At 41.4% G+C, this 25,171-nt stretch overlaps 1 protein-coding gene across 5 annotated transcripts in view; it reads left to right on the top strand.

Annotated features, from left to right (window-relative positions):
- The window catches only part of PPP1R1C (protein phosphatase 1 regulatory inhibitor subunit 1C), a 50,605-nt gene extending 33,500 nt beyond the window's left edge, over positions 1–17,105 (top strand). For all 5 annotated transcript variants that reach the window (XM_075606770.1, XM_075606772.1, XM_075606768.1 and 2 more), the window contains one exon: positions 16,638–17,105. In XM_075606770.1, the coding sequence (XP_075462885.1) occupies positions 16,638–16,726 (89 nt within the window). In that variant the 3' untranslated portion in view covers positions 16,727–17,105. The remainder of the gene's footprint in view (positions 1–16,637) is intronic.
- The last annotated feature ends 8,066 nt before the right edge of the window (positions 17,106–25,171 follow it).

Genomic DNA, 25,171 nt, shown 5'->3' with positions numbered 1-25,171 from the left:
TGTCATATACTCACTTTATATGTTACAGTCCTCCCCACACAGTCACATTTGTGCTTTCTCCATTGAAATGATTGACCATGACATGTCCAATTCTCTATGACTGATGTATACTCTCCCGCTTTCCCCTTATATGGCTCCCTGTACCTGCCCCCTGTTCCTCCTTACTACTTTGATGACTAAATTCCTAATCTGACAAATACCCTGATAAGTATAAGGTTTATATTCCCCCCTTCTTTCTCTTTTCCTTCTCATTATGCTGTAAACCACTAAACAAAATAATATGGGTGTGACAGGCTGGCCTTGTAGGTGACGTCAGTTAGGAGTCCACACAGTAGTTCTTTACCAACATAAAAGACTTTATTTCCAGGGCTGGGAAAACTATTTATCAAGGCACTTAGCTAGGCAGTGCAGCCCAAAATAAACCGGCTTTTAAAGTCCTTATCTTGGTAGTAGGTAAGGGTCCTAGCTGTCTCCAGGCAAGCTTCTGTTGCTGGCTGTGAAGTCCTGCTGTTCACAGGAAGTCTCTCTGGGCAACTACTGTCCTGTTTCCTTGCAGGCTTCTCTGTGATGCAAGGTTTTGAGTCCCTGCTGTTCCCAGGTAAATCCCTCTGGTAACAAGAAGCCTGGGTCAGTGCCGGGTGCTGGCAGGGCCGGCTTGATGGTGGTGCCCTCTGCTTAGAGAGCTACCATGCTATCCCCCACAATAATTAAACTGATTGCCGGGGGGAGCATGTGGCCTCTGTAACTCTCTTACCTTCTAGGGTGGCATCTCCTCATCCTGGCTCCCATCATCATAGCTCTGCCATTTGACGTCGCAGAGCCATGATGATGGGAGGCTGAGGAGATACTGCTGCAGAAGGTAAGCGCAGAGGCCCTGCACATTTCCCTGCACCGAGCCCCGAAAATATCCCAGAGGGTGCTGGGTGTGAATCCCAGGCAATCCTCCTGTGACCGTCCACTCTTGCTGGTTCAGGAACATTCAGGCAGCAACATCCTGCCTTTTAAACGCAGCTCAGGAGTTTATTTTTTTATTTTTTTAAATACCGTAGCAGATCTCACAGCTTGTGTGTGGTAAATAACTCCTTGGTCTTTTATGCAGAATCAAAAATCTAGTGCGTTTTTCTTACTGCCAGAGGTTAACTGTTGGTAAACTTCAAGCTCTCCCTGCAACAAAACTAGGACAAAGTTGGTTTAAAAATAAATCAGTAAGATTATTTATTAAGAAGTACAATGCTTCAATAGAACTCAATAAATCTGGCATTATTTGTTTTGCCATAACTTTGTCCAGACAAGAGCCCCAATAGCTATGCCTTCATTTTATCACTATTCTGGGGAATAATATTCAAATGTAAAATTATTTGTGACTTGACTGTATACAAATAAGATGCCCCAAATTATGTCATGCAGTACAGTCTATTGTATAAGAAAATTATATTATTGCTTTGCGTTTAATAAACACAAGAAATTTGTTTGCTCTGATATGGCGTGCCCTATTGCCTCTCATGCATCCCTTTTCCATTGAAAAAAATGATGCATAGATAGTAGTGTTAAAAAAAAAACAGTGCACCAATATAAAGTAAAATCAAGGTATTGCTTTATTAGTAAGGATTAACATATGGACTTTCGCCGTATCCAGTTAATATCGGGCCATGGTTTAAACTTCATTGAACAGTCACTGTATTGAAATGCTGTTCTTTTTCTATCTATCTCACTCTCTGCTGCTAAACAGTGGCAAAAACAGCACAAAATGTATCACAAGAATAGGAATCCCATTGAAACAATAAGGTTTTGCCAATGGCTTGTCCCTATTTAGTAATCAGAAGACTTAGAAAATTAGGAAAACATTGTGGTCTATTTTTCAGAGTGTTTTGAGATGCTGGATGTGTCTAAGTGTCTGAATAATCATAAAAGATTTCTGTCATTTGTATGCTGTATACGATTTACTATATATATTTTTTGATATATGTTTTCTCAGGGAGAGTTTGTTACCATAACATTCTGGAGGCAGTAGAACACACACAACAAAACATACAGAAGCAGCGGCCGTTATTCGAACACTTCACGCGTTGTATACCTCGGAATACCCATGTCATGGCGCATGATTTCTTCCAACCGTACCGCCTGTAGACGCGGGTACAGGCGAGTGCAGAAAATGGCATTTTAGTGTTCTGGTTTTTAAACACCTGAAATTGACACAGTAGCACAGTACAGTACACATAACAATTCATTAATTTCATTGCACACAAAGAAACAGAATCCATGAAATTCAAACAAAGCAACCGCGATAAACACGGGTGCCTTGTGTGATTGGCCATGTTCATGCCGCGTGGAATACAGCAGAGCACACGAAAACGGCTCCGTGATTTGTTCGAATAACGGCCACTGCATCTGTATACCCTGTCCAATTTGTATCTACTCTCCATGGCAAAATACTGTAGGCATTCCAATTATCTTTAAGGCCTATCCTAATTTTCTTCTTTAGCTTTATTATGACAAGTTACTATAAGTGCTTGTGTTCGTTACTATATATAGATACAATTTGTATCCTACTCATGTTGATACTTGATTGTGCTTTATTAAATTGCATCTGTTTCTCATTTGTTATTTGTAATTTCGACGTGATGACACACATGGACACTTTATAAACACTTTCAACCTAGTCTGGGGAGATTATGAAACCTTGAGGAAACTCAACAGATGAGTGAAATGGATAGGGTGATTCTAAATGAGTATACTGTACTTTTGAGATGTGCCTGCTTCTCTGTTCTGTTTGCTTTCACCAACGCAAGAAGCGCAATTTGCTTTACCTCCCCCCAGTGACATCACCGCTCCGGAAAGTCGGCTGATGAGTGAGCCGTTGCTTGTTGGACCGGAGCCCACGGACAGTCAGTCTTCAGACCCTAGGAGGTCTACATGCCTTTTACCTTTTGGGAGCATGTTAGTAGAGATGGGCGAAACTGTCAAAATCTGTTTCCTGGAATTTCCTGAGCTTGTCATTCAAAATTCGTTCCGCGGTTTAAATCCATGTAGATTAATCAAAAACCGCCATAGGATACAATCTGTTGGTGGATTTGCATAATCTAATCTGCGGATTCAACAATCCGTTGGAGGATTTTTAAGATTGTATTCGAAAATCCTCCAATGGATTGCGGATTCTGCGGATTGGATTGTCGATAAAAAAAAAATTCCCTGATCGCGAAAATCCGGGGACCACAGAATACAGTTTGTTGCTGTTGTTGTTACTTGTGAGTTGTGTCCCCCAAAAGATGGATTTCAGGGATTCAAATGTGCTGTGTAGTTATTAATAATCAATAAGTGGTTGTGCTTTTGATTGAATCCAAAGATTTATTTATTTAGCTAGAAGACAAGGGATGTGAGACTGAAGCAGTAGATTATCTCAATGGAGGATCTATTCTCAAAATAGGGAAAAGAGGATACAGGTTCCAAAGGAAGTCTATTACGAAAGAAAGAAAGAAAAACACGTCAATGGGCCATAAGGAACTATATTTACTAAGCCGTACAGGAAGGTGTCTTATGGAATAGCACTGCTTGGTAAATATTGCACTAACCCCATGTTTCATCAAGCTCTGATACGGGGTATCGCACCCAATCAGGCGTTAACTGTCATTCAAGTCAATTACCTTTAACAGAGGTCAAGGTGCGATAGCTCACATCAGGGCTTGATGAATCTGTCCCTAAATATTCCTTATTGACAGTGTACTAAACAGCATCACAACGGATATATAATGGCATACAGCAAAAAAATTATAACATACAGTACTTGGTACAGAAATAAGTAAAAAGAGGTTGATGAAATATATGGGCCATATTGTATTTCTATAAGATTCAATAAATCCACCAGAGATTTAATGAGTAAATTATTAACATTGTGAGCTGTTTTGGACTCATCGGGTTTAGAGTTCTTCATCTTTGTCTTATGTCAACAATCTAATGTGAGATACAAAGCAATACTTTAAACACTGACATTACAGGAGTGGATTCAAATTTGATATAAGTTTTTAATGGATTAACTGGAATTGATCCACCGCTTATAATGGAAATGTTCAGCATTAGAGGGTAGTTTAACTTTGATTTCCACGTGTGGTGTTCATTTTCCTTATCCATTGAATTTTTCATCTCTATACCACTAGATTTTATATGTCTATACAGTAGCAGGGGTTATTGCACCCACTGGGGCATTATGATGGGACATTCTGTGATACTGTATTTTGCGTCATCACTGCCATTGAATCCTATGTAAACGATATGATATTCTGCATTATAATGCGATATTCTGCGTTATGAGTGGGTGCAATAACCTTGGCTACATCTGTATATGTTACAGCTTTAAGTGATCAGTGACCCTATCATTGGGAAAACGTAATAAAACATAAGAAAAAAATAATGTTTGCCTTAAGGCAGGGGTGCGCAATCTTTCCCTGCTGCTCCCCTCTGCTTGCTTCCCTCCTTGCTTGCACCCACCTCCCTTACCTTGTCTCTGGCTCTACGACATCAAATGATGCTGCGGGGTCACGTGACCCAGCGTTGTCGTTTGACTCTGCGTTGCCATGGTGATGTGTCGCCGAAGACAAGGTAAGTGAAGTTGCAAAGGCCTCACACGATCCCCCGGCATAAATTTAAATGCCGTGGGTGATGAGCGCGGGGCCTCTGCAACCGGCACGTCCCCCAATTTGTGCACCCCTGCCTTAAGGGACTGATGTATCAAAGTCTCCCAGCTGCAAAAGTGGTGCAAAAAAAACCTGTTTCCAATTTATTATTTTATTTATAAAATGTTTTACCAGGAAGTAATACATTGAGAGTTACCTCTCGCTTTCAAGTATGTCCTGGGCATAGAGTTAAGATGACAAATAATACATGGTTACAATATATAGTTACATTAGTGAACAGGGTATACATTATATACAAGACATTGCATGCACAGTACGAGATAATATATATTATAGGCGTTTGTAACAGTTACAGACCAGATTAAAATGTGAGACAGCTTTAGTTTTGAAAGAACTTAGACTGGTGGTGGCTGTAAGAGTCTCCGGTAGATTGTTCCAGTTTTGGGGTGCACGGTAAGAGATGGAGGAGCGGACGGATACTTTGCTGAACCTTGGGACATTAAACAGTCTTTTGGAGTCAGATCTCAGATGAAAAGGGCTGCATGTGGTAGGGGTGAGGAGCTTGTTCAGATAGACGGGTAGCTTGCCCAGAAAGTAATTGAAGGAAAGATGAACTTTGCGCCTAGACTTAGGTGATGACCAATCTAGTTCTTTGAGCATTTCACAGTGATGTGTATTGTAGTTGCATTGGATAACAAAATGGCATATTGAATTGTAGAGGGTGTCAAGTTTGCTGAGGTTGGTTTGGGGTGCCGAGCTGTATACTATTTCCCCATAGTCGAGAATTTGTTCCTGTAAAATACACCTAGTTTGGCATAGGTTTTGGGTGGTTTTAGCGTTGGTTCTGATCTGGAGCTCAGTCATTGTAAGCTTTAGAAATGTAACCTGGGTCCCAAATACCATTGTTACAGTCTTGTCAGTGTTTAAAAACAGTTTGTTTTAGGAAATTTAATTTTCAAGTCTCAAAAAGTCAGATTGAAGTACGTGTTCAAGGTCGGAGAGGCTATGGCTGTGTGCATATAAGATTGTGTCATCTGCATAAATGTGTATTGAGGCTCCCTTACAAGCTGTAGGAAGATCATTGATGAACACAGAGAAGAGAAGGGGCCCCAGAACAGAGACTTGTGGGACACTACAGGTGATATCCAATGGGTTGGAGTTAGAGCTTGAGATGGACACGTTGGGATCTACCTGATGGGTAGGAATGAAACCAGTTTAAAGCATGCTTCCCTTTTCCAGTAATATTACCTGGCTATTGATGGCTAGGAGGCAGGAATATATTGTTGATAACCTTCCAGAAGTTAGCTGGGTTTGATGTATTCTGGTGAAGATTGTCAGAGTAATATTGTGCATTTGCTTGCCTTGTTTTTGCCTTGTGCACATGTTCCGCAGGCATCTGTAGTGATTAAGATCCTTGGTAGTGCCAGTTACTTTGTAGCTTTTCCACAAGGCATCCCTGAAATGGTAGAGTGCTATGAGGTCAGTTGTAACCCACGGAAGGTGGGCGCCCCTTACTCTTATTCTGCATAGGGAGCATGGGTATCACAGAGTTTTTAGAACTCGGATTGGAAATAGTTGAGCACAGAATCAGGGTCAGGAATTAAATCGATTCTGTACCAAGGGCAGATGGTAAGGTCAGCCAGAAACTGTTGTGGGTTAAAGTTTCTAAATGTTCTAGTGAGGAGAACTTTAGGGCTTCATTGGGGTGGTTTAATTTTCCTTACATAGTACACTATAGCATGATCACTGAAAATGTCAGGAAGGATGCCAGAGGATTGGATTCTGCAGGAATTTGAGGAGAGAATCCAGTCTAGCAAGAATGGTTGTGAGATTTCAGGTTTGTCTGTGTGGGTTGGGAAATAAGTCGCGTTAGGTTAAGTGACATGAGTTGTATCTCGATTTTGTGATTTTTAGGGTCGAGCCAATTGAAGTTGAAATCCCCAAGAACTAGCAGCTCACTCTTCTCATTCAGAGAGGAAATGGAACCAAGAAACTGGGTGATATCAGTCAGGTGTGGAGAAACTTGTGGGGAGCGCAGGTATCACCATAAACATGTAAGGGAAAGAATAACAAAATAGTGCAATATGTCTAAATGAATACAGCAATCTGAGCAGGAATCATGAATGGGAACTCACATTCTCCCAGTGGTATTACAGCCTGTATTTGGCAATAGATGTGGTGGGTAGATTCAGCAATGTGCAGGGGGGTCTTGCTTGTACACACTCCCTGATGATAGCAGGACGAACCCTCAATGGAAATGAAAATAAAGACAATTCTAGTGCAACACTGTATGTTCACTATGGATATATTGAAAAGGCAATTAGTATTGCACTTACATGATCAACATGTGCTTAGACACGTAAAAATTGATGCGCAGCATAGGTGTACTCCAGAAGAACTATGTATTAGTTAGTTTTTTTAGTTAGAGCAGTAGCTATTTATAATGTGTATTAGGATTTTAAGATATTTGTATTAAATAAAACAATGTCATTTTATATGTATTTCAAAGTAATATACATGGATATTAGTATGCACGGTTAGTCCCGCCCACTAGCCAATCACAGAGCACTTTTTCAGCCAATGGGAAGTGAAGAATTAACCATCCATCCAATCAGAGCCGAGTAGGGGCATATATACATGGCCCAAGAAGCTTACACTTCAGATCGGACTCCTGACGAAGCTGCCACGCCAGCGAAACGCGTTGAGTGAACCTGCAGCAGTTCAGAAGTGTGCCAGACCAGCTCCAGAACCCTTGAGGATCCATTCTGCGTTCGCCGACGAAACCGGAAGTGACGCGACGGGCCGAACCGGAAGTGACGCGACACGACCTCGGGAGGGGGGTGGATGGAGTACACCTATGCTGCGCATCAATTTTTACGTGTCTAAGCACATGTTGATCATGTAAGTGCAATACTTATTGCCTTTTCAATATATCCATAGTGAACATACAGTGTTGCACTAGAATTGTCTTTATTTTCATTTCCATTGAGGGTTCGTCCTGCTATCATCAGGGAGTGTGTACAAGCAAGACCCCCCTGCACATTGCTGAATCTACCCACCACATCTATTGCCAAATACAGGCTGTAATACCACTGGGAGAATGTGAGTTCCCATTCATGATTCCTGCTCAGATTGCTGTATTCATTTAGACATATTGCACTATTTTGTTATTCTTTCCCTTACATGTTTATGGTGATAGTGGGTGAGGGAGTGGGGGAAGTGGATGGACTGGGCGCTTCCTAAACAATATAGTAATTAGTGTGATAAGTGACACACCTTAAGTACACACAATAAACCTATCACCATATAGTGTTAAAAAATAAAAAATAAAAACAGTGTACAGCAGCAGCTCAACTTCCTCTGATGGGATCGTTCCTAATCCCAGGATGTGAAGTATTCTTTTCTTGGGGTTGAGGAGGAGTGCTGTATCTCGTGATATGTAAAAGAATATAAATATATATAGTGCAGGTGGTAATTCACTGCTTTAAACGATGTAAAACATAAGAAATGAACTCACAAAAATCGTATAAAATCACTGCATGTCAGAGATCCTTCTCTCTCTGACTGGAGCCCTTTATGTTACTGGAGTCTTTATCCTCTCAGTGAAGTGGGTGATATGAAAATAAAGAAAACCACAAATAGTGCAGGAGTACACTGACGAAGCTGTTGCGAAACGCGTAGAGTTAGAGAGATTCTGCGCCTGGAAGGACTGGCAAACCACTGCTAAGATTACTCCCATTCTGGCTTCCCGCCCTCACCCGTGACGCGAAACCGGAAGTGACGCGACGGCATAGATTGGCATTGAACTACACTGTGAGGGGAAAGTGAAGCACCGAACAGCAGCCTGCTTCTATCGGCGGTTCTCTCCACCATCCAACTTTATAATGGAAAATGTGAGTTTCCTGATTATCTGTGCATAATACATTTGTATAATTCATACTATTTGCACTATTTGTGGTTTTCTTTATTTTCATATCACCCACTTCACTGAGAGGATAAAGACTCCAGTAACATAAAGGGCTCCAGTCAGAGAGAGAAGGATCTCTGACATGCAGTGATTTTATACGATTTTTGTGAGTTCATTTCTTATGTTTTACATCGTTTAAAGCAGTGAATTACCATCTGCACTATATATATTTATATTCTTTTACATATCACGAGATCCAGCGCTCCTCCTCAACCCCAAGAAAAGAATGTTTATGGTGATACCTGCGCTCCCCACAAGTTTCTCCACACCATTCTAAATAGGAGAAAACTGGATCTTCTCCTAAGAGGGTTGAGCAGCAAAGTTTGCCATTTTTCTTAATATTTGAGCACTTTTGTAAATGATCACAATATTTGAGATTCATATATATATTTTCACCTTCACAAGTAGCGCCTCACAATTTTTGTTTATTATATGATATCAGTCAGGGACTGGAGAGGGGCTTTAGGGGGGCGGTAGATGCCAGCAACCAAGACAGGCTTAGAAAAGGGGAGGCAGATTTTGCCAACTAGGATTTCAAAAGAGGGTGGGCTTGGGGGGCAATTTAACAGTGTAAATTGTAAGGTGTCTGCAATATAAAATAACACCCCTCCTCCTCTCTTTGATCTATCTCTCCTAGAAATGGAGTATCCCTGAATGGTGATATTTGCATCAGGGGTTTTAGGGGTAAGCCATGTCACGGGAGACCAGGCCATTTACACCTTTTTACCAGGATCATGCATTGAGCAAAACAAGTTAATGAAATAAACGGTAAATTTATTCACAGGAAAAGGCAAACACACCATGTTACACAAACTACAGCAAAAAGACACACTTACTTGGGAATTGGGGTTGAAAAACTATACTTTCCTAGGTGTAGGGGCTATTCAATCCAAAGCTTTGCCTAAAAAGTCTTGGAACTGAAATCACCCTGCAGTTCCAAACGCCACAGCTCCCCTCTCTCTCCAAAGGGCTGGAATTCACTTGGTGCTTAGAATCTAAGAAAACTTGGGGAGACCTTGGAGAACACTGGAAAAAATCACACTTACCAATGATAAATTTGGTGTAGTTTTTTGCCCCACTTTTGCAGCCAGGAGATTTTGATACATCAGAAATTGTGTGTACATGAAACTAATATGGAACAAAATAATCTGCACCATACAGTACAGCACCATACAGTGTATGTATAAAAAGAAATCCCATAAAATAAGTAATATTTTTGCATTAATACATGATGTGCTGCATTTTGTTTTACCAATGAATTGCAATACATTTGTGGTGATATATAGACCCCAATGGGTTACGTCTCTCAGTGGAAAAAGTGGGGCAAAGATTAAATAAAAATTGCCCCATATTTATGAAAACCCCAAATACCATTACATAATATGGGGCCTTTTTCTTTGATAAATCTGTTCCAGTTTTGCCCTAGTTTTGCAGTTGGGGAACTTTCATACTGTCCATAACCATCTTTGTGTTTTAATGCACACTATTATAATCATGCAAGTCAGATATGGTAAAGATCCTTAATAAGTAAAGTATAGGAATAATGTTCTGAATTTATCTTCACAAAGAGAATAACTTGAGCAAAAGAATTGTATCTCGGAAGTGTACATTTTGTAAATTGAGTAGCTGGAGGAAAGAACATAGTGGGCTAAAGCAGAACAAATAAAATAGAGTTGCATTGTGAAAGGAACACAAAATAATAGCCTTGTGACAAGAAAGCTAGATCGTTGAGAACAATGTAACTTTTGATGAGCTATAAAGCAAGGCAGAACAATCAGACAAGTTACCATGCCAATGAAGTATCAGTCAGGGGCGTTTCACATTCTTCTGACAAATAAACCTCTAAAAGCTTAGAAAGGAGAACTGAGTGGTTTACTGCCAGCATCGCAAACAACACAAAGGTCAAAGTGTGGGATGCTGAAGACAAAGCATTAGATTAATTAAATGTTTTTTTAAAGAACCCACTATTCTCAAGGATCTACAGTATGTATCAACATAGTGTTTAGACGCACTGCTGCGTTTTTTGTTGCAGAGTTGCAGCATACTGTAAGTAAGAACAGTTTCTTACATCTGATTTAAGACTTACGCCACTTTCAAAATGGAGAATTTTTTTGAGTCCAAAATTATTGCACAGAGACGCAAAATTGGAGCAAGTCCCAAATCCGACTGACACTAGGTGCAAAATTGGAGCAAAATGCTTTGATACGTACCAGTAGGTGCAGGGCGAAAAAATGCTTTGTTTTTGCGCCAAAATTGCCTTGGTATCTAGATCGATCTGAGTATAATGAAAGTTAAATTAATTACCACTATCAAATGTAGATGTGAAAATAAAGAGACTTACAGGTTGCCTTGACATCCCACACAATTAAATAACGTGGCCATTGCTCATGTTGTTTGATATACAGACATACCCCGCATTAATGTATGCAATGGGTCCAGAGCATGTATGTAAAGTGAAAATGTACTTAAAGTGAAGCACTACCTTTTTTCCGCATATCAATGCTTCGGTACAGGTAGGGAGCCGGTATTGCTGTTAAAGACGTGCTTACAAGTGCATGCGTGAGCTGCCGTTTGCCTATTGGGCGAGGGGAATCAGTGCGTCACTACTACGGCGGTCTGTAGGGCAGAATAATTGTCCGTAATCGCGAAGCGAGCATACGGACAGAGTGGTATGGGGCTATTGAAAATATGTCCTTACTCGCAAGTGTACTTAAAGTGAGTGTCCTTAAACCTGGATATGCCTGTATTATATATGTATTATAGTGTGCTGGTTTTTCTCCAGTAGATCCAGATCTCCGAATATGTGATGTATTTTGTTTCTTCAGGTATTTGGAGGATGGAGTGTAAATTTTTTTTGGGGGGGGGGGGTTGTTTCAGTTTTTTGATGGAACCAATGTTTTTAAAGTTTGTTAAATAAACTGACAATATTTTTATTGGCAAGATGCACTCTTTTCTACTATTTCCCAATATTATCCATTTGACCAATCAGTTCTTGATGCACAGTAATTTCCTACATATGGATCTGGAAAAGACTGATCTGGTGACAGTTCCGGTGGTTTGGTGTCCCGTGCTACACTTCATGACTTCTTTCTCTCTCACTCTCTGCTCCTATTTGCTATAACTGAGACCTGGCTCACTCAGTCTGACACTGCTCTGGAAGCTGCCCTCTCCTATGGTGGCCTTTCCTTCTCCCACACTCCGCGCACTGATGGCAGGGGTGGAGGCGTGGGACTCCTGCTCTCCTCTCTCTGCCGTTACCGAACACTTCCTATTCCTCCATCTCTTGCTTTTCCCTCCTTTGAGGTTTACACTGTCCAGATCTTCTCTCCTCTCCTTGTCCATGTGGCGGTCATCTATCGCCCACCTACCTCTACTCATCCCCCTTCTGCTTTTCTCTCTCACTTTGAATCCTGTCTCTCTTTCTTTCTCTCCTCAGACTCCCCTGTTCTTCTCCTTGGGGACTTCAATTGCCACATTGATGACCCCTCTCTCCCTTGGGCCTCCCGCTTTCTTTCTCTAACCTCTTCTTTTGGCCTTCAACAGTGGACTGCAGCCAGCACCCACAAGGATGGCCACTACTTAGACCTGGTTTTCACTAAAAACTTCTCTCTCTCCGATTTCTCCATTTCCCCTTTTCCTCTCTCTGACCTTCATCTCATCTCATTCTCTCTATCTCGCTTCTCCCCTTCTCCATCTACCCCCCGGTTCGGCAGAAACCTGCGCTCTATTCACTTACCTGACTTTGAGTCCACTTTACGCTCCTCCCCCTCCTCTCTCAGCTCTGCTACAGACCCCGACAACCTGGTCAGGAACTACAACTCTGCCTTGTCCTCGTCTCTTGATCTACATGCCCCGCTTTCTCTCTGCCGCCCTCGCCCTTCTAACCCTAGACCCTGGCTAAATTCACACACGCGCATGCTGCGTTCCTCCACTCGTTCCTCTGAACACCTCTGGAGGAAGTCTCACACTCTCGCAGACTTCCTTCACTACAAATGTATGCTATCCTGTTTCAACTCTGCCCTCTCGCAAGCTAAACAAGCCTACTTTTCTGCACTAATCAACATGCACAAGTCTAACCCACGCCGACTGTTCTCTGTCTTTGATACTCTACTCAAACCACCCTCAGCTGCCTCTCCTTCCTCCATCTCCACTCAGGACTTTGCTGACTATTTTAAGGAAAAGGTGGAATCCATATGGCAGAACATCCCCTCTGTTTCTTCCTCCCATCCTACATCTCTTCCTAACTCTCCTCCTTCCTTCCTTGACTCTTTTTCCACTGTCTCAGAGGAGGATGTGTCGCTGCTGATCGCCTCTTCTCCCTCTACCACTTGCCCTCTTTACCCCATTCCCTCCCATCTCCTAAAACTTCTTGCTCCTACTATAATCCCTACGCTCACACACATTTTTAACTCCTCCCTCTGCTCTGGAATCTTTCCATCCTCCTTCAAACATGCAACAGTCATACCACTACTCAAAAACAGCAAGCTTGACCCTACCTGTCTTTCTAGCTCTTGACCTGTCTCCCTCCTGCCTTTTGCCTCTAAACTCCTTGAACGTCTTGTATTCTCTCGCTTGCTCCATTTTCTCAACACCTATTCTCTCCTAGACCCTCTACAATCTGGCTTCCGCACTTCTCACTCCACGGAAACAGCCCTCACTAAAATAACTGACGACCTCCATGCTGCCAAAGACAGAGGTTATTACACTCTGCTCATATTACTCGACCTCTCTGCAGCATTTGACACCATGGACCACCCTCTTCTCCTTCATATTCTCCATACTCTTGGTATTTGGAACAAAGCTCTATCCTGGATCTCATCCTACCTCTCCCATCGTACTTTCAGTGTCTCTTCTGCTAACACCTCCTCCTCCTCTATTGATCTCTCTGTGGGGGTACCCCAGGGCTCTGTCCTGGGACCTCTTCTCTTTTCTCTGTACACATTCTCTCTAGGAGACCCAATAACATCTTTTGGGTTTAATTATCACCTCTATGCTGACGACACACAAATATACTTTTCAACACCCGACCTTACACCTGCTGTACAAACCAAAGTTTCTGAATGTCTCTCTGCTATATCACCCTGGATGGCCCTCCGCCGCCTTAAACTCAACATGCTAAAACAGAGCTCCTCATACTTCCTCCCAAACCTGGCCCTACTACCTCCTTCCACATTACTGTTGGAACTACGATCATTCACCCAGTAGCCCAAGCATGCTGCCTGGGGGTCACACTCGACTTCTCTCTCACATTCGCCCCTCACATTCAAAACATTTCTAAAACTTGTCGCTTTTTCCTCCGTAATATAACAAAGATACGCCCTTTCCTCTGTTGCCCGACTCCTAAAACTCTGACTCAGGCCCTCATTCTCTCCCGTCTTGATTACTGTAACCTCCTGCTGTCCGGCCTTCCTGCCTCTCACCTGTCTCGCCCACAATCTATCTTAAATGCTGCTGCCAGAATCACTCTACTCTTCCTAGATCTGTCTCAGCATCTCCCCTCATGAAATCCCTCTCCTGGCTTCCGATCAAATCCCGCATTTCACACTCCATTCTTCTCCTCACTTTTAAAGCTTTACACTTTTCTGCCCCTCCTTACATCTCAGCCCTAATTTCTCGCTATGCACCATCCCGACTCTTGCGTTCTGCTCAGGGATGTCTTCTTTCTACCCCCTCTGTATCTAAAGCCCTCTCTCGCCTTAAACCTTTTTCACTGACAGCCCCACACCTCTGGAATGCCCTTCCCCTCAGTACCCGACTGGCACCCTCTCTATCCACCTTTAAGACCCACCTTAAGACACACTTGCTTAAAGAAGCATATGAATAGCACTGTGGATAATCCTGGACACATGATACATAAAGCTTGGCCCCCTGCATACGCACTTACCAGAACTCCCTCCTACTGTCTCTGTACGTTCTCCCTACCTACCAATTAGACTGTAAGCTCCTCGGGCAGGGACTCCTCTTCCTTAATGTTACTTTTATGTCTAAAGCACTTATTCCCATGATCTGTTATTTATATTATCTGTTATTTATTTGATTACCTGTATTACTACTGTGAAGCGCTATGTACATTAATGGCGCTATATAAATAAAGACATACAATACAATACAATACAATACACTTTGCACGTATGTGAGACTGATTCACTAGGATGACACCTAAATTAGGAAATAATTTACCATGAATTCCAAAGCTGCAGTTATATTGTCCATACTACTATAAAAAGATGAGAACAGTTTAATATATTTCATACAAAAGGTACAGCCATATTTAAAGCAGCTTTCCTATCCAAATAACATATATATATATTAGCTGATATACCTGGCGTTGCCCGGGATGTGAATCCGCAATTGGAGAGTGTATGTGCAGCGGTGATTGTTTTTTTGGCGTGGGGGGTGTGCGGTAGGGGGGGGTGGCGGGGGACTGCTGACACGTGACACCGGACGGTCCGCAGGGGTGAGAGATGGGGGATGGGAGGTGTGCAGGTAAAATGGGATGTGTCTGCAGGGGTGAGAGGGTGGGGGTGTGAGAGGGGGCTGGGTGTGAGAGGGGGGTGGGTGTGGGGTAAAAAAAATATGTAAATGGCACAGATGTGTAAATATGCTTTTGTATGAACATTTGCTTTATTTGAAAGATTGGAGTTGTGTGATTAGAGCTGCAATATTTATGGTAAGCATAGTTTTCATTGTGAAACCGTTAGGGTGGGGTGACGGGGGACAGCTGACACGTGGCACCGGACATAGCGGTGAGAGTTTTGGTGGAGAAGGAAGGTGTTTTGCCGGTGTTGGTTGGCGCGGGACTATGTGCAGCGGTGAGTGTTTTTGGGGTGGTGTGGCGGTGGGGGGGACGAAATGCGGCACCGGACAGTGTATGTGCAGCGGTGCTTGTTTTTTTGGAGGGGGGGGTGTGCGGTAGGGGGGGTGGCGGGGGACGGCTGACACGTGGCACCAGACGGTCCGCAGGGGTGAGAAGGGGAGGGGGAGGCATGCGGGGGAGGGGGTGTGCAGGTACCTCAGGGGTGACGGTACCTCAGGGGTGAGAGCAGGCGTAGAGGAGGGAAAATGTCATTGGAAAGCATATTAGGTAAAAACAGTCACCAGGGGGGTGGCAGGGTAGGGCTGACACGCGGCAGCAGATGGTACCTCAGAGGTGAGAGCAGGCATACAGGCAGGAAAATGTGCTTGGGTGAGAGTCAGAGGTGAGAGCAGGCTGCTGTCCCAAATCTCCAAGCTAAGCATACCCCCAAAGCTGAGTGAGTGTGCCGAGTGTGCTTGTGTCCGTGACGTCACAGTGGGGTAGGTGGTGTCTGTGACGTCAGCGAACCCCGCAGGCCAATGACAGCCGTGGGGGGCGGGCCGTGGCCGGCCAGACGGACCAATCAGATTGGCCAGAGGTGGAGCGACGGACCAATCTGACTGCCCAGAGGCACAGCAAACAAACAATGTTTTCTGTTTTATTGATATAGATAGATATATATATTTTAACAAAACATGTGTGTATATATATATATCGCTGTTAACAAAGATTTAAAAGCATAGCATGGGAATCAGATGCAAAGCCAGAGAAACCATTCACAGACATGTTTCAACCTTAATGGGTATCATCAGTGTGAAATTGGTTGTTCTGCTTAAAACGTGATGGTAAACCCTACAGTCTTGAAAATGCAAAGCCAGCAGCGCAACCAATTTCACATTGATGATATCCATGCTACCCATGATACCCATGCTATATATGCGGTGCTTAAGGGGTATTATATATGTATATATATATATATATATATATATATATATATATTTTACTGTAAATGTATTCATGCATTTTGATCTTTTTCACGACAAGTGCATTTTCCTTAATATTAGTTCGCGTTTTCATTCCTTTCTTTAAGATGTACTGTAGATAGAACTTTCCAAATGAATTTGAACGGCCTGATTGACTTTACAAGAAAACAACACAATAAATGATTGATTTTTAGAAGCGAGACATGACAGAAAGTCTGGCTGGAAAAATAAATGTGACTTTAATTTGATCTGTCTATTCACAGGGGTTAAGCAGATAAAAAGCCAGAATGATTCTTCCTTCCCCGAAGAAGAAGAAGGAGAAAATGAAGGTGAGGAGGAGTGTGATCACTGAATGAATATCACCAGACATGTCGGAAGGTTTTTTTTTTTTTTGGAATACACAAACTGCAAACCATTCTGCAGAAACAGTCGTGTTCGACGACAACATCTGGAGGCGTTTTATATCTACAGAATACATACTGGGGTTTATTTTAGAAAGGATTTCTTCAGTGGATTAAAGAGCTACTATCCACAGCACCACAGCATCATAATCAAATACAATATGAGAAAATGAAATTATTTGACATTTCATCCCTATCATGCATTCCTGATACTGATCTAACTTTTATTACTATTTCAGCTAAATTGCTAAATGATTTTTGCGATCAAGATAAATCTTCTGTAAATAGTACTAATTAAAAAACTTCTAAATAAATAAACATTTAGAGAAAGCTGAGACTAAGAGAGTTTTCTTTTTGTACTTGAATGAATGTATATGTGATTTGTCATTTGAATATGAAGCCTACATAGAAACAAAATATTGAAAGATGAAGTCCAAGTTAGTCTGCAAATATTTCCGATTTACAATTGTAACGACTTTTTCCCCCCCTGGTAGTACAGTACAGTTAATCCTGTTCCAGAAATATTTCACAATAAAATTGTTTTTATGAGTAGAGATTGGGCGAACGTTTTGCTGAAATCCGAATCCGCCGTTGAATGGTAAGTTCCTTTCCGCCGTGGAATTCCACGGATCAGTCTCAAAAAGGCAGATTCAGTTTTTTTTCCTATCACTGAAAATGTATTTGACAGATTTGGAATCCGAAGCTGCAAATGGAATCCGCAAACGGAATACGAATCCGCAAACGGAATACGAATCCGCAAACGGAATACGAATCCGCAAACGGAATACGAATCCGCAAACGGAATACGAATCCGCAAACGAAATACTAATCCGCAAACGGAATACGATTCCGCAAACGGAATACGAATCCGCAAACGGAATACTAATCCGCAAACGGAATACTAATCCGCAAACGGAATACTAATCCACAAACGGAATACGAATCCACAAACGGAATACGAATCCGCAAACGGAATACTAATCCACAAACGGAATACGAATCCACAAACGGAATACGAATCCGCAAACGGAATACGAATCTGCAAAAGGAATTATTATTAGAGGAGCAGTATATAAATAGGGGGCAGCATCAAGTTTAAGTTATTGGGTTGCTTGTAGGCAAGGTTTGGCTGTGGATTGATTAGGACTGCTGCTATTGTAGTAGTATAGGTCAAACATTTATATATATTTACTTAACTTAATAAAACTTGTAGCTTAACCATTAACCTGTGATTGACTGAACTGACCGATTTCTGTGTGTCCAGTCCACTCCCTGGACTGTGGCCTTCCTGGGCTCAGTGACCTTGACTTCTGTACTGTTTTTGTGTCTATTATATACATTATATAGCAGTTATTGTTGTTCATCTGAAGTTGTATTTACCTAATTTTAAGACCTGCTAAGGAACAGATGATTGTTATTATGTCCTGATATGTAAAACCATAGAATTCAAAGAGGGTGTACTTTTTCACACAACTGTATAATACATTTCATCAAGTTACTTTATCTCAATATTTAGCTATGTCAAACAAATGTTTTGTTTAATTGATAACCAAATCCTTTACTATAGATTTTTTTTAAATTGTGAATCATGGACAGCATTTTAACCTAGTTAAATCTACCTTTAAACGCAACGTTTTTAGATGTGATATTGCTTTTTCAAGAAGAGGCATTTCATGAAAGTGTTGGCATACTGTACAAAATGGAAATCCTAAGTGATAATGGGCCTGTAAGAGACGTGTGCAGGGGTATGCAATGGAGACCGTTTAAAGTGAAACTAAAATGAGGCTTTATTGCGCCTGTCCCTTTAACACAGCAAAACATATGAAAATAAGCCAAACAAAAAACCTACTTATTATGTCCTGATATGTAAAACCATAGATTTGAAAGAGGGTGTACTTTCTTTTTCACACAACTGTGTGTATATATATATATATATATATATATACATTCTCTCTCTCTCTCTCTCTCTCTCTCTCTCTCTCTCTCTCTCTCTCTCTCTCTCTCTCTCTCTCTCTCTCTCTCTCTCAGATATGATGAAAGAGAATAGAGATAGAATTGACAGTGAGTGGTGTTGATTTACTCTTGATGCTGCTTTTGCACTTTGCACAGTGTTATGGGTTATTGATTTGCGTGGCTGGGTGCTGCGGCTGCTGCTGTTGTTGCTATTGAACTGAAAGTGGAAATGATCTAGCATCTCTAGTAATGGAATAACAGTAGCTGCTCACCTCAGTGACCTGAGATCTGCACTGGCTAGTAGACTAGGTGCAGAAGAATGAGTGAATGAATCTTTGTTGTTATTAATATTATAATATTATTATTACTATAATATCAATATTAATACATACACACTATATGTATACATATACACTATACCCCTGAAGAAGCGGAAGGATCCGTGAAACACGTAGGGTGGAGTTTAGCCTTATTCCCACGCATGTGCCCATAGGAGTAGCATCTACGTGCACTCTATCCTCATAGAGGGACCCTCCATGCTATATCACTCTTTACCCAGAATAAGTCTGCGGTTACCATCAACTCTCGCGAGAGAAGCAAGCAAGCAAGCATCCGGGACATCAGAGGTTACCAAAACAAGTAGAGGGAAGCCAGACAATCGGACGCTCTGTCGGCTAACTGGACGATCCATGCGCCCCAGCAGGTCTGGAGAATACACCACTAGGACTCCAGAGATGGCCATCAGCAACGAGAAGCGATTTCCCTGCAATTCAATCATCGCTTGTTGGACTTACCGGCCCACTACCCCTTTAAGGACATTAAGCAAGCTCCAGCAGGCACCACCCCTGTATCACTAATTGGACACAGAGCCTGATGACACTGCCTTCACTGACTCACTGCACTGCATGAAGTGGGGAAAACCCATGATTGCTCCTGGCTACCTGCCCTTACCCAGGTATTACTGCCAGGAGGCGGGCAGACCTATAGCCCAAACCACACAGGGCTACATAGATATTGATGAAAATTGAGCACTATACAGTTTAGAGAAATGTCATAGGTTTGCGTGATTCGTCTGGGCTGGTGCTGTTATCTGGGGGGAAGGGAAATGGGACGAGAAAGGGGATACGAGTGATTTACAGAACTCGAACAAGAAAGCCCTTAGTACAGGAAAACAGGATGTTAGAAATCCATTTATTATATTAAAATGTATGAATGAGAACTTATATCAAGACAATTGAATGAAAATATGTTGTAAGGTTTAGAATTCATATGCAGACAAAAGAGATGAGTTTCAGTAAAGGTTTAATGCATAATAGATGTTAGTAGTTGGCTTAAGGATAGGATTTCAAGGCCTCGTATGAAATTTGAGTCTGAAGTAGTTTGGAGTTGCTTTGTCTGAAGAAACCCACAAGGAGAAAGGGGGTGGAGTTAGTGATCAATAAGTATAGTTGTAGTCTGCAAGAATCTATCTCTCCCCCAGAATCTCTCTCTCAAGATCTCTCTGTAAATAACATCAGCAGCATGTGAGTGAACAAAGGTTTCTCTATCATTGCATCTGAGCACGTTGTCATCATTGATTGAACTTTCCTCTGTGAGTAACATTGTAAGAATAAACTAACTTTGTCTGCTGAACAACAATCTTCTAAAGTATTGGAATCTTTCTGTACATGAAATAATAAGTGCAATTATTATTTAACACTGGAGTAAAACAGGACTAAAAGAACTGGAAGGATGATGCGGAGAACAACACATGGACTCCCTCTGCCGCATAAGGAGCTAGCAGTAGGAGTGAGAGACTTTTATTTAAGTGAATACCGCTATGACACAATTTCTTCAAGTGCTGTAAGAACATGCAAACCCACTCAGTAATGCAGTGAACATATCGAAGTTTAGTGAATAGGCCCCTAAAAGTACAAGATGCGTTGTATGGGGCTGAGGAGATGAGGGCAGTTATTTTGCAAGAGATGGGATTAAAATATGGCTCAAATCTTAAAATATTAAAGTGTTGACATCTTTATGAACAGGATCCTTTTAGAGGTACTTTCAAAGCATTCTCTGGAAGATTCTGCAAGGTTCAGGGGGTGTGTCTGAGAAAGTATTCCACCAAAGAGTGAGTTTATTAAAAATTACGATATCCCGTGATAACCTCTACGCTAAAGTATAATCTTCAGATATCTGTAATCGTTGCAAAGAGATGGATGCAATGAGACCACACTCGACATGAGCAAGAGGTGCCAAGGACAGATATCCATTTGTCACTCAAATGTAAGAGCAAGACGGTAATAATTAGTCTCGTTGTGTTCATCATTATCGCCTGCATCTATTGATATGACTCACTTGTGTCTAAGTATTAGAGAAAGGAAGTTCTGAGTATGTTTATATATCTAGGCACCTTTTAAACGTCTTTTCAGAGCAAGGTTTTTTCGACGTCGTAAAACCGTCAACATAGCAGCTGATTTAAAACAGGGATGGGCTTATATTGTTTCAATGGGGAAAAAATAGTACATAAGTCTTAGCAGGGTATTATGAAAATCAGAATTCCACAGAGGTGTGTTGGGAAGAAGTGGATTTTGATTTTACTACGCCAGTGACCGCTCTGGGGAAACCCCTGATATATGATAACGTAATGTATAGGGATTTCTGTTTTATGTTTTATTCTGTTATTTTAAGAAACTGTTCTGCATTTACGGTAATTGTATGTTCTTGCAACGTTATTTTTCTATAATCTGAAGCACTGTGTATGTATGTGTATACACACACACACACACACACACACACACACACACACATATATATATATATATATATATATATATATATATATATATATAAACAATTCTTTAATAAGTAATGCTTTGGGGCTCTGAATTAACTCTTGTACGCTCTGGAGAGAGTATTTACAATTTCGGACAAATTTTACTACAACAGAATTTTGTGTGTTAAGTGCATAGTTTTTTTTTTATATTTAAACAGGGACCTGTGACTCTGGCTGATAAATTAATTTACATATTTTGCAAAATTTCTTGGGTGGTGGAAGCATATAGATTTGACTGCAATTGAGTAAGGGGCTAATATTAATGCATTGAAAGTACCTCGCGTAGGAGAAAGGGAGTTGGCTAGAGTAGCTGTGTGTATTAGCCCTGGTTGTATATCTAAGTCACATGTTCACTTGTGTGGTTTTCGTGACAGATGGTATATGGGGACAGACTGAGGGGAGATATTGTCCATTTGAGGGACCTTTGCGAAGGTGAAAAGTGGGCCAGCTTGAAAGCTGTGTATTAACCCTTGTCCCATATGCAGGTCACATGCTCACAGGTGTGCCATACGTGACACCTTGTATGATTATTGGTAAATGGTTTCTACACTGTAGCTTTGAGAAAAATAGTGTGACATACCAAAGTGCCAGTGTCGGATCTTAATTTAAGACCTTTTAGTTTGCAAAATATGCTGGCAGATGGTCTATTCATTATGATGAAGCACAAAGGATACTGTTACACTGAACATTGATCAAGTTAAGTGTTTCTGTAACCTTAGCGAGAATAGAGAAAATGTCTGTATAGAATATGGTATAGTCATAAAAAAGATGGAAAAGATTTTTACTTACAATGAATTTACAAAATGTAAAATTGTCATATCATCAAACAGCAACAAGCACATCACTTCCAGACTTGCACAAATCAGTACCAGGGCACTTTACAAAAGATTTCAGATTTTTTCCTGCACAAATGCAATTTCTACAGCTAAAATACATATTTATTAAATAATAAAGATAATATATGACGTGTCAAGTTCTAGAAAATGTTGATTATTCTGGCACTTTTCTATTATCTTCTGCATTCTAATGCCGATTTGTGCTGACTAAGTTCTCACAATATTCTATATTAACGAAGCTTTAGAATTAAAAAATGTTTAATTTATTTTCCATCAGTGACAAAATATGCCCAATTTTCAAAGTGTTATTGCATGTTTCAAACTATTTCAAAGAGAAATTGGTTTAACTTTAATATATTTGCATTGTTTATTTATTCCATAGGAAGAAAAGCATAACAAAATATTTAGAAGGAAAAAAATAAGATACCTGTAGTTCACATGTTATCCACTTATTACACATTATTCACTTAGATAACAGTTGAACCGTAAATGACAAAGGTGAAGTTGTACGAGTCAAAGAGAAGCACCATTTCAAAAGAATAATTAATGAGTTTGAGGCCTGGTGTCCAAAAACCAAAAAAGAAAGATAACCGCTTAGCTAACCTCTTTGTTTTGTGAAAAACAGACAAAAGGAAGATCAGAGCCGTGAATAGCCCTTGTATACTACAGGCTCCGTTTAGGCCTGAACAGGTGTTCATTCTGTGTTGATCACTATGTCGATTGCGATCCACAAAAAGGGCATCATCCTAGCAGTCTAAGGGGTGCCTTCACCCGAGCGCCATGCCGGTCTACTCACTGACAAGGGTCACTGGAGCTGCAGCAAAAAAAGTTGGCACTGCCTGTGCCAGTAAAAATTCTTGGTCAGGCAGGCTTTCATGCCGGTCTCCCCCCACAGAATCTTGTGGGCTAAGCTGAAGATCACTCTGAATATGGACCTCTGAATCAGGATCTAATAAGAATAGGCTTAACAGGAGAGAAAGATGAGCTAATGACTTGTATCAGCATATTTCCCTGTTATCTCATTGGTGCCCAGTTTTTGTGCACGTGTCTCTACAAACATGTTGTTTGAAGGTGTGTTTCAGGAAATGATGCACTTCTGGTTATTTATTAAGGTGCACCTTCCTGTTTCTTATATGCTGGAACGCATCCTGGACTCCATCCCAAGGAACCAGATACCTTATTTCCGGCTCTACCTGGATATTTACCATTTATTCTTCAAAAATATCAAGGCACAACACGGTGTGCCTGTATTAAGCCTACTTATCTTACATTTGTGATATTTACAAATATGAAAATCCCCAAAGACCATGTCCTCTACCCCAATGTGACACCAACATACATAAATCTCATATCACCATATAACATGTATAAATAAAGAATAAATATTAATATTCCCGTAGACCCGGAAGTACAGTAGCTGGCTTCATGTGATGCATTCCAGCACATAAGTAACAGGAAGGTGTACTTTAATAAAAGTTTCTGCAAACAAGAAATGCGTCATCCAACATGGCAGCACGACTATGATCCCGTTTTGGGATCCTATAACATGTGACCAGCTAGGGGTACTGTCATTACACTAATTGTAGGTTTGAGAAAGGGGCTAAGAGCCTTGAAACGTTGCTTCATTTAAGTCTTTTTATACCAATACTGTATGTGACAATTTGCATTTTCTTCTGTAACCTTCTGATTTTGTTAATTAAACGGATGAATTCGAGCGATCCCTCTTAGTGAGTTTTTCATTTGTATTATTTGTATTCTTAATTATGTTTGGAATGCCAGTCTATTTCTGGATTTTGTATATTCTGCTTTACCAGTGCGGTGGTGGTACAGAACCTGAGCACCTATTAATTAAAATTCAGAGAAAGCATTGAAGAACTACAGCAGTCGGTGAATGTCAGTTCTTATTTTTTTTTTTTTATATGAGGTTACTATGGAGACATAACAAGTATATATATATATATATATATATATATATATATATATATATATATATAGACCATACGATACCGGTTGCAACACGACATCAAGGGCCAGCACGCAGGTAAGTAAATCATAAATATTCTATATTTGATAGAAGACACAAAAACCGACGTTTCGGTCCCCCAGTGGGACCTTTCCCAAGGTGGTCCCACCAGGGGACCGAAACGTCGGTTTTTGTGTCTTCTATCAAATATAGAAAATATATATATGTATATATATATACAGTGTTCGACAATTAATGATAATCACACGCCCGTGGCGATTGGATTTAGGCCGCTGGAGAGCCGTTCTGCAGCTCTATTAATTTTCCCCTGCTCGTGCCAAAATTTTCTAAATTTTTAAAATAAATAATTCAATCTCGATCAACGAGTTGGGAGCTGCACGGGGGGAGAGAAAGAGATGGAGATGCAGGGGGGGGGGGGAGAGAAAGATGGGAGATGCAGGGGGGGGGAGAAAGAGATGGGAGATGCAGGGGGGAAGAGATGGGAGATGCAGGTGGTGGGGGAGAAAGAGATGGGAGATGCAGGGGGGGGGAGAGAAAGAGATGGGAGATGCAGGGGGGGGAGAGAAAGAGATGGGAGATGCAGGGGGGGAGAGAAAGAGATGGGAGATGCAGGGGGGGGGAGAGATGGGAGATGCAGGGGGGGAGAAAGAGATGGGAGATGCAGGGGGGGGGGAAGAGATGGGAGATGCAGGGGGGGAGAAAGAGATGGAGATGCAGGGGGGGAAAGAGATGGGAGATGCAGGGGGGGGGGAGAAAGAGATGGGAGATTGCAGGGGAGGGGAGAAAGAGATGTGAGATGCAGGGGGGG

Source organism: Ascaphus truei, chromosome 7 (genome assembly GCF_040206685.1).
Source record: "Ascaphus truei isolate aAscTru1 chromosome 7, aAscTru1.hap1, whole genome shotgun sequence".
In the NCBI taxonomy this organism is placed as follows: Eukaryota; Metazoa; Chordata; class Amphibia; order Anura; family Ascaphidae; genus Ascaphus; species Ascaphus truei.
Note: the sequence above shows the minus strand (reverse complement) of the source record. Positions and strands in the feature narration are given on the sequence as shown.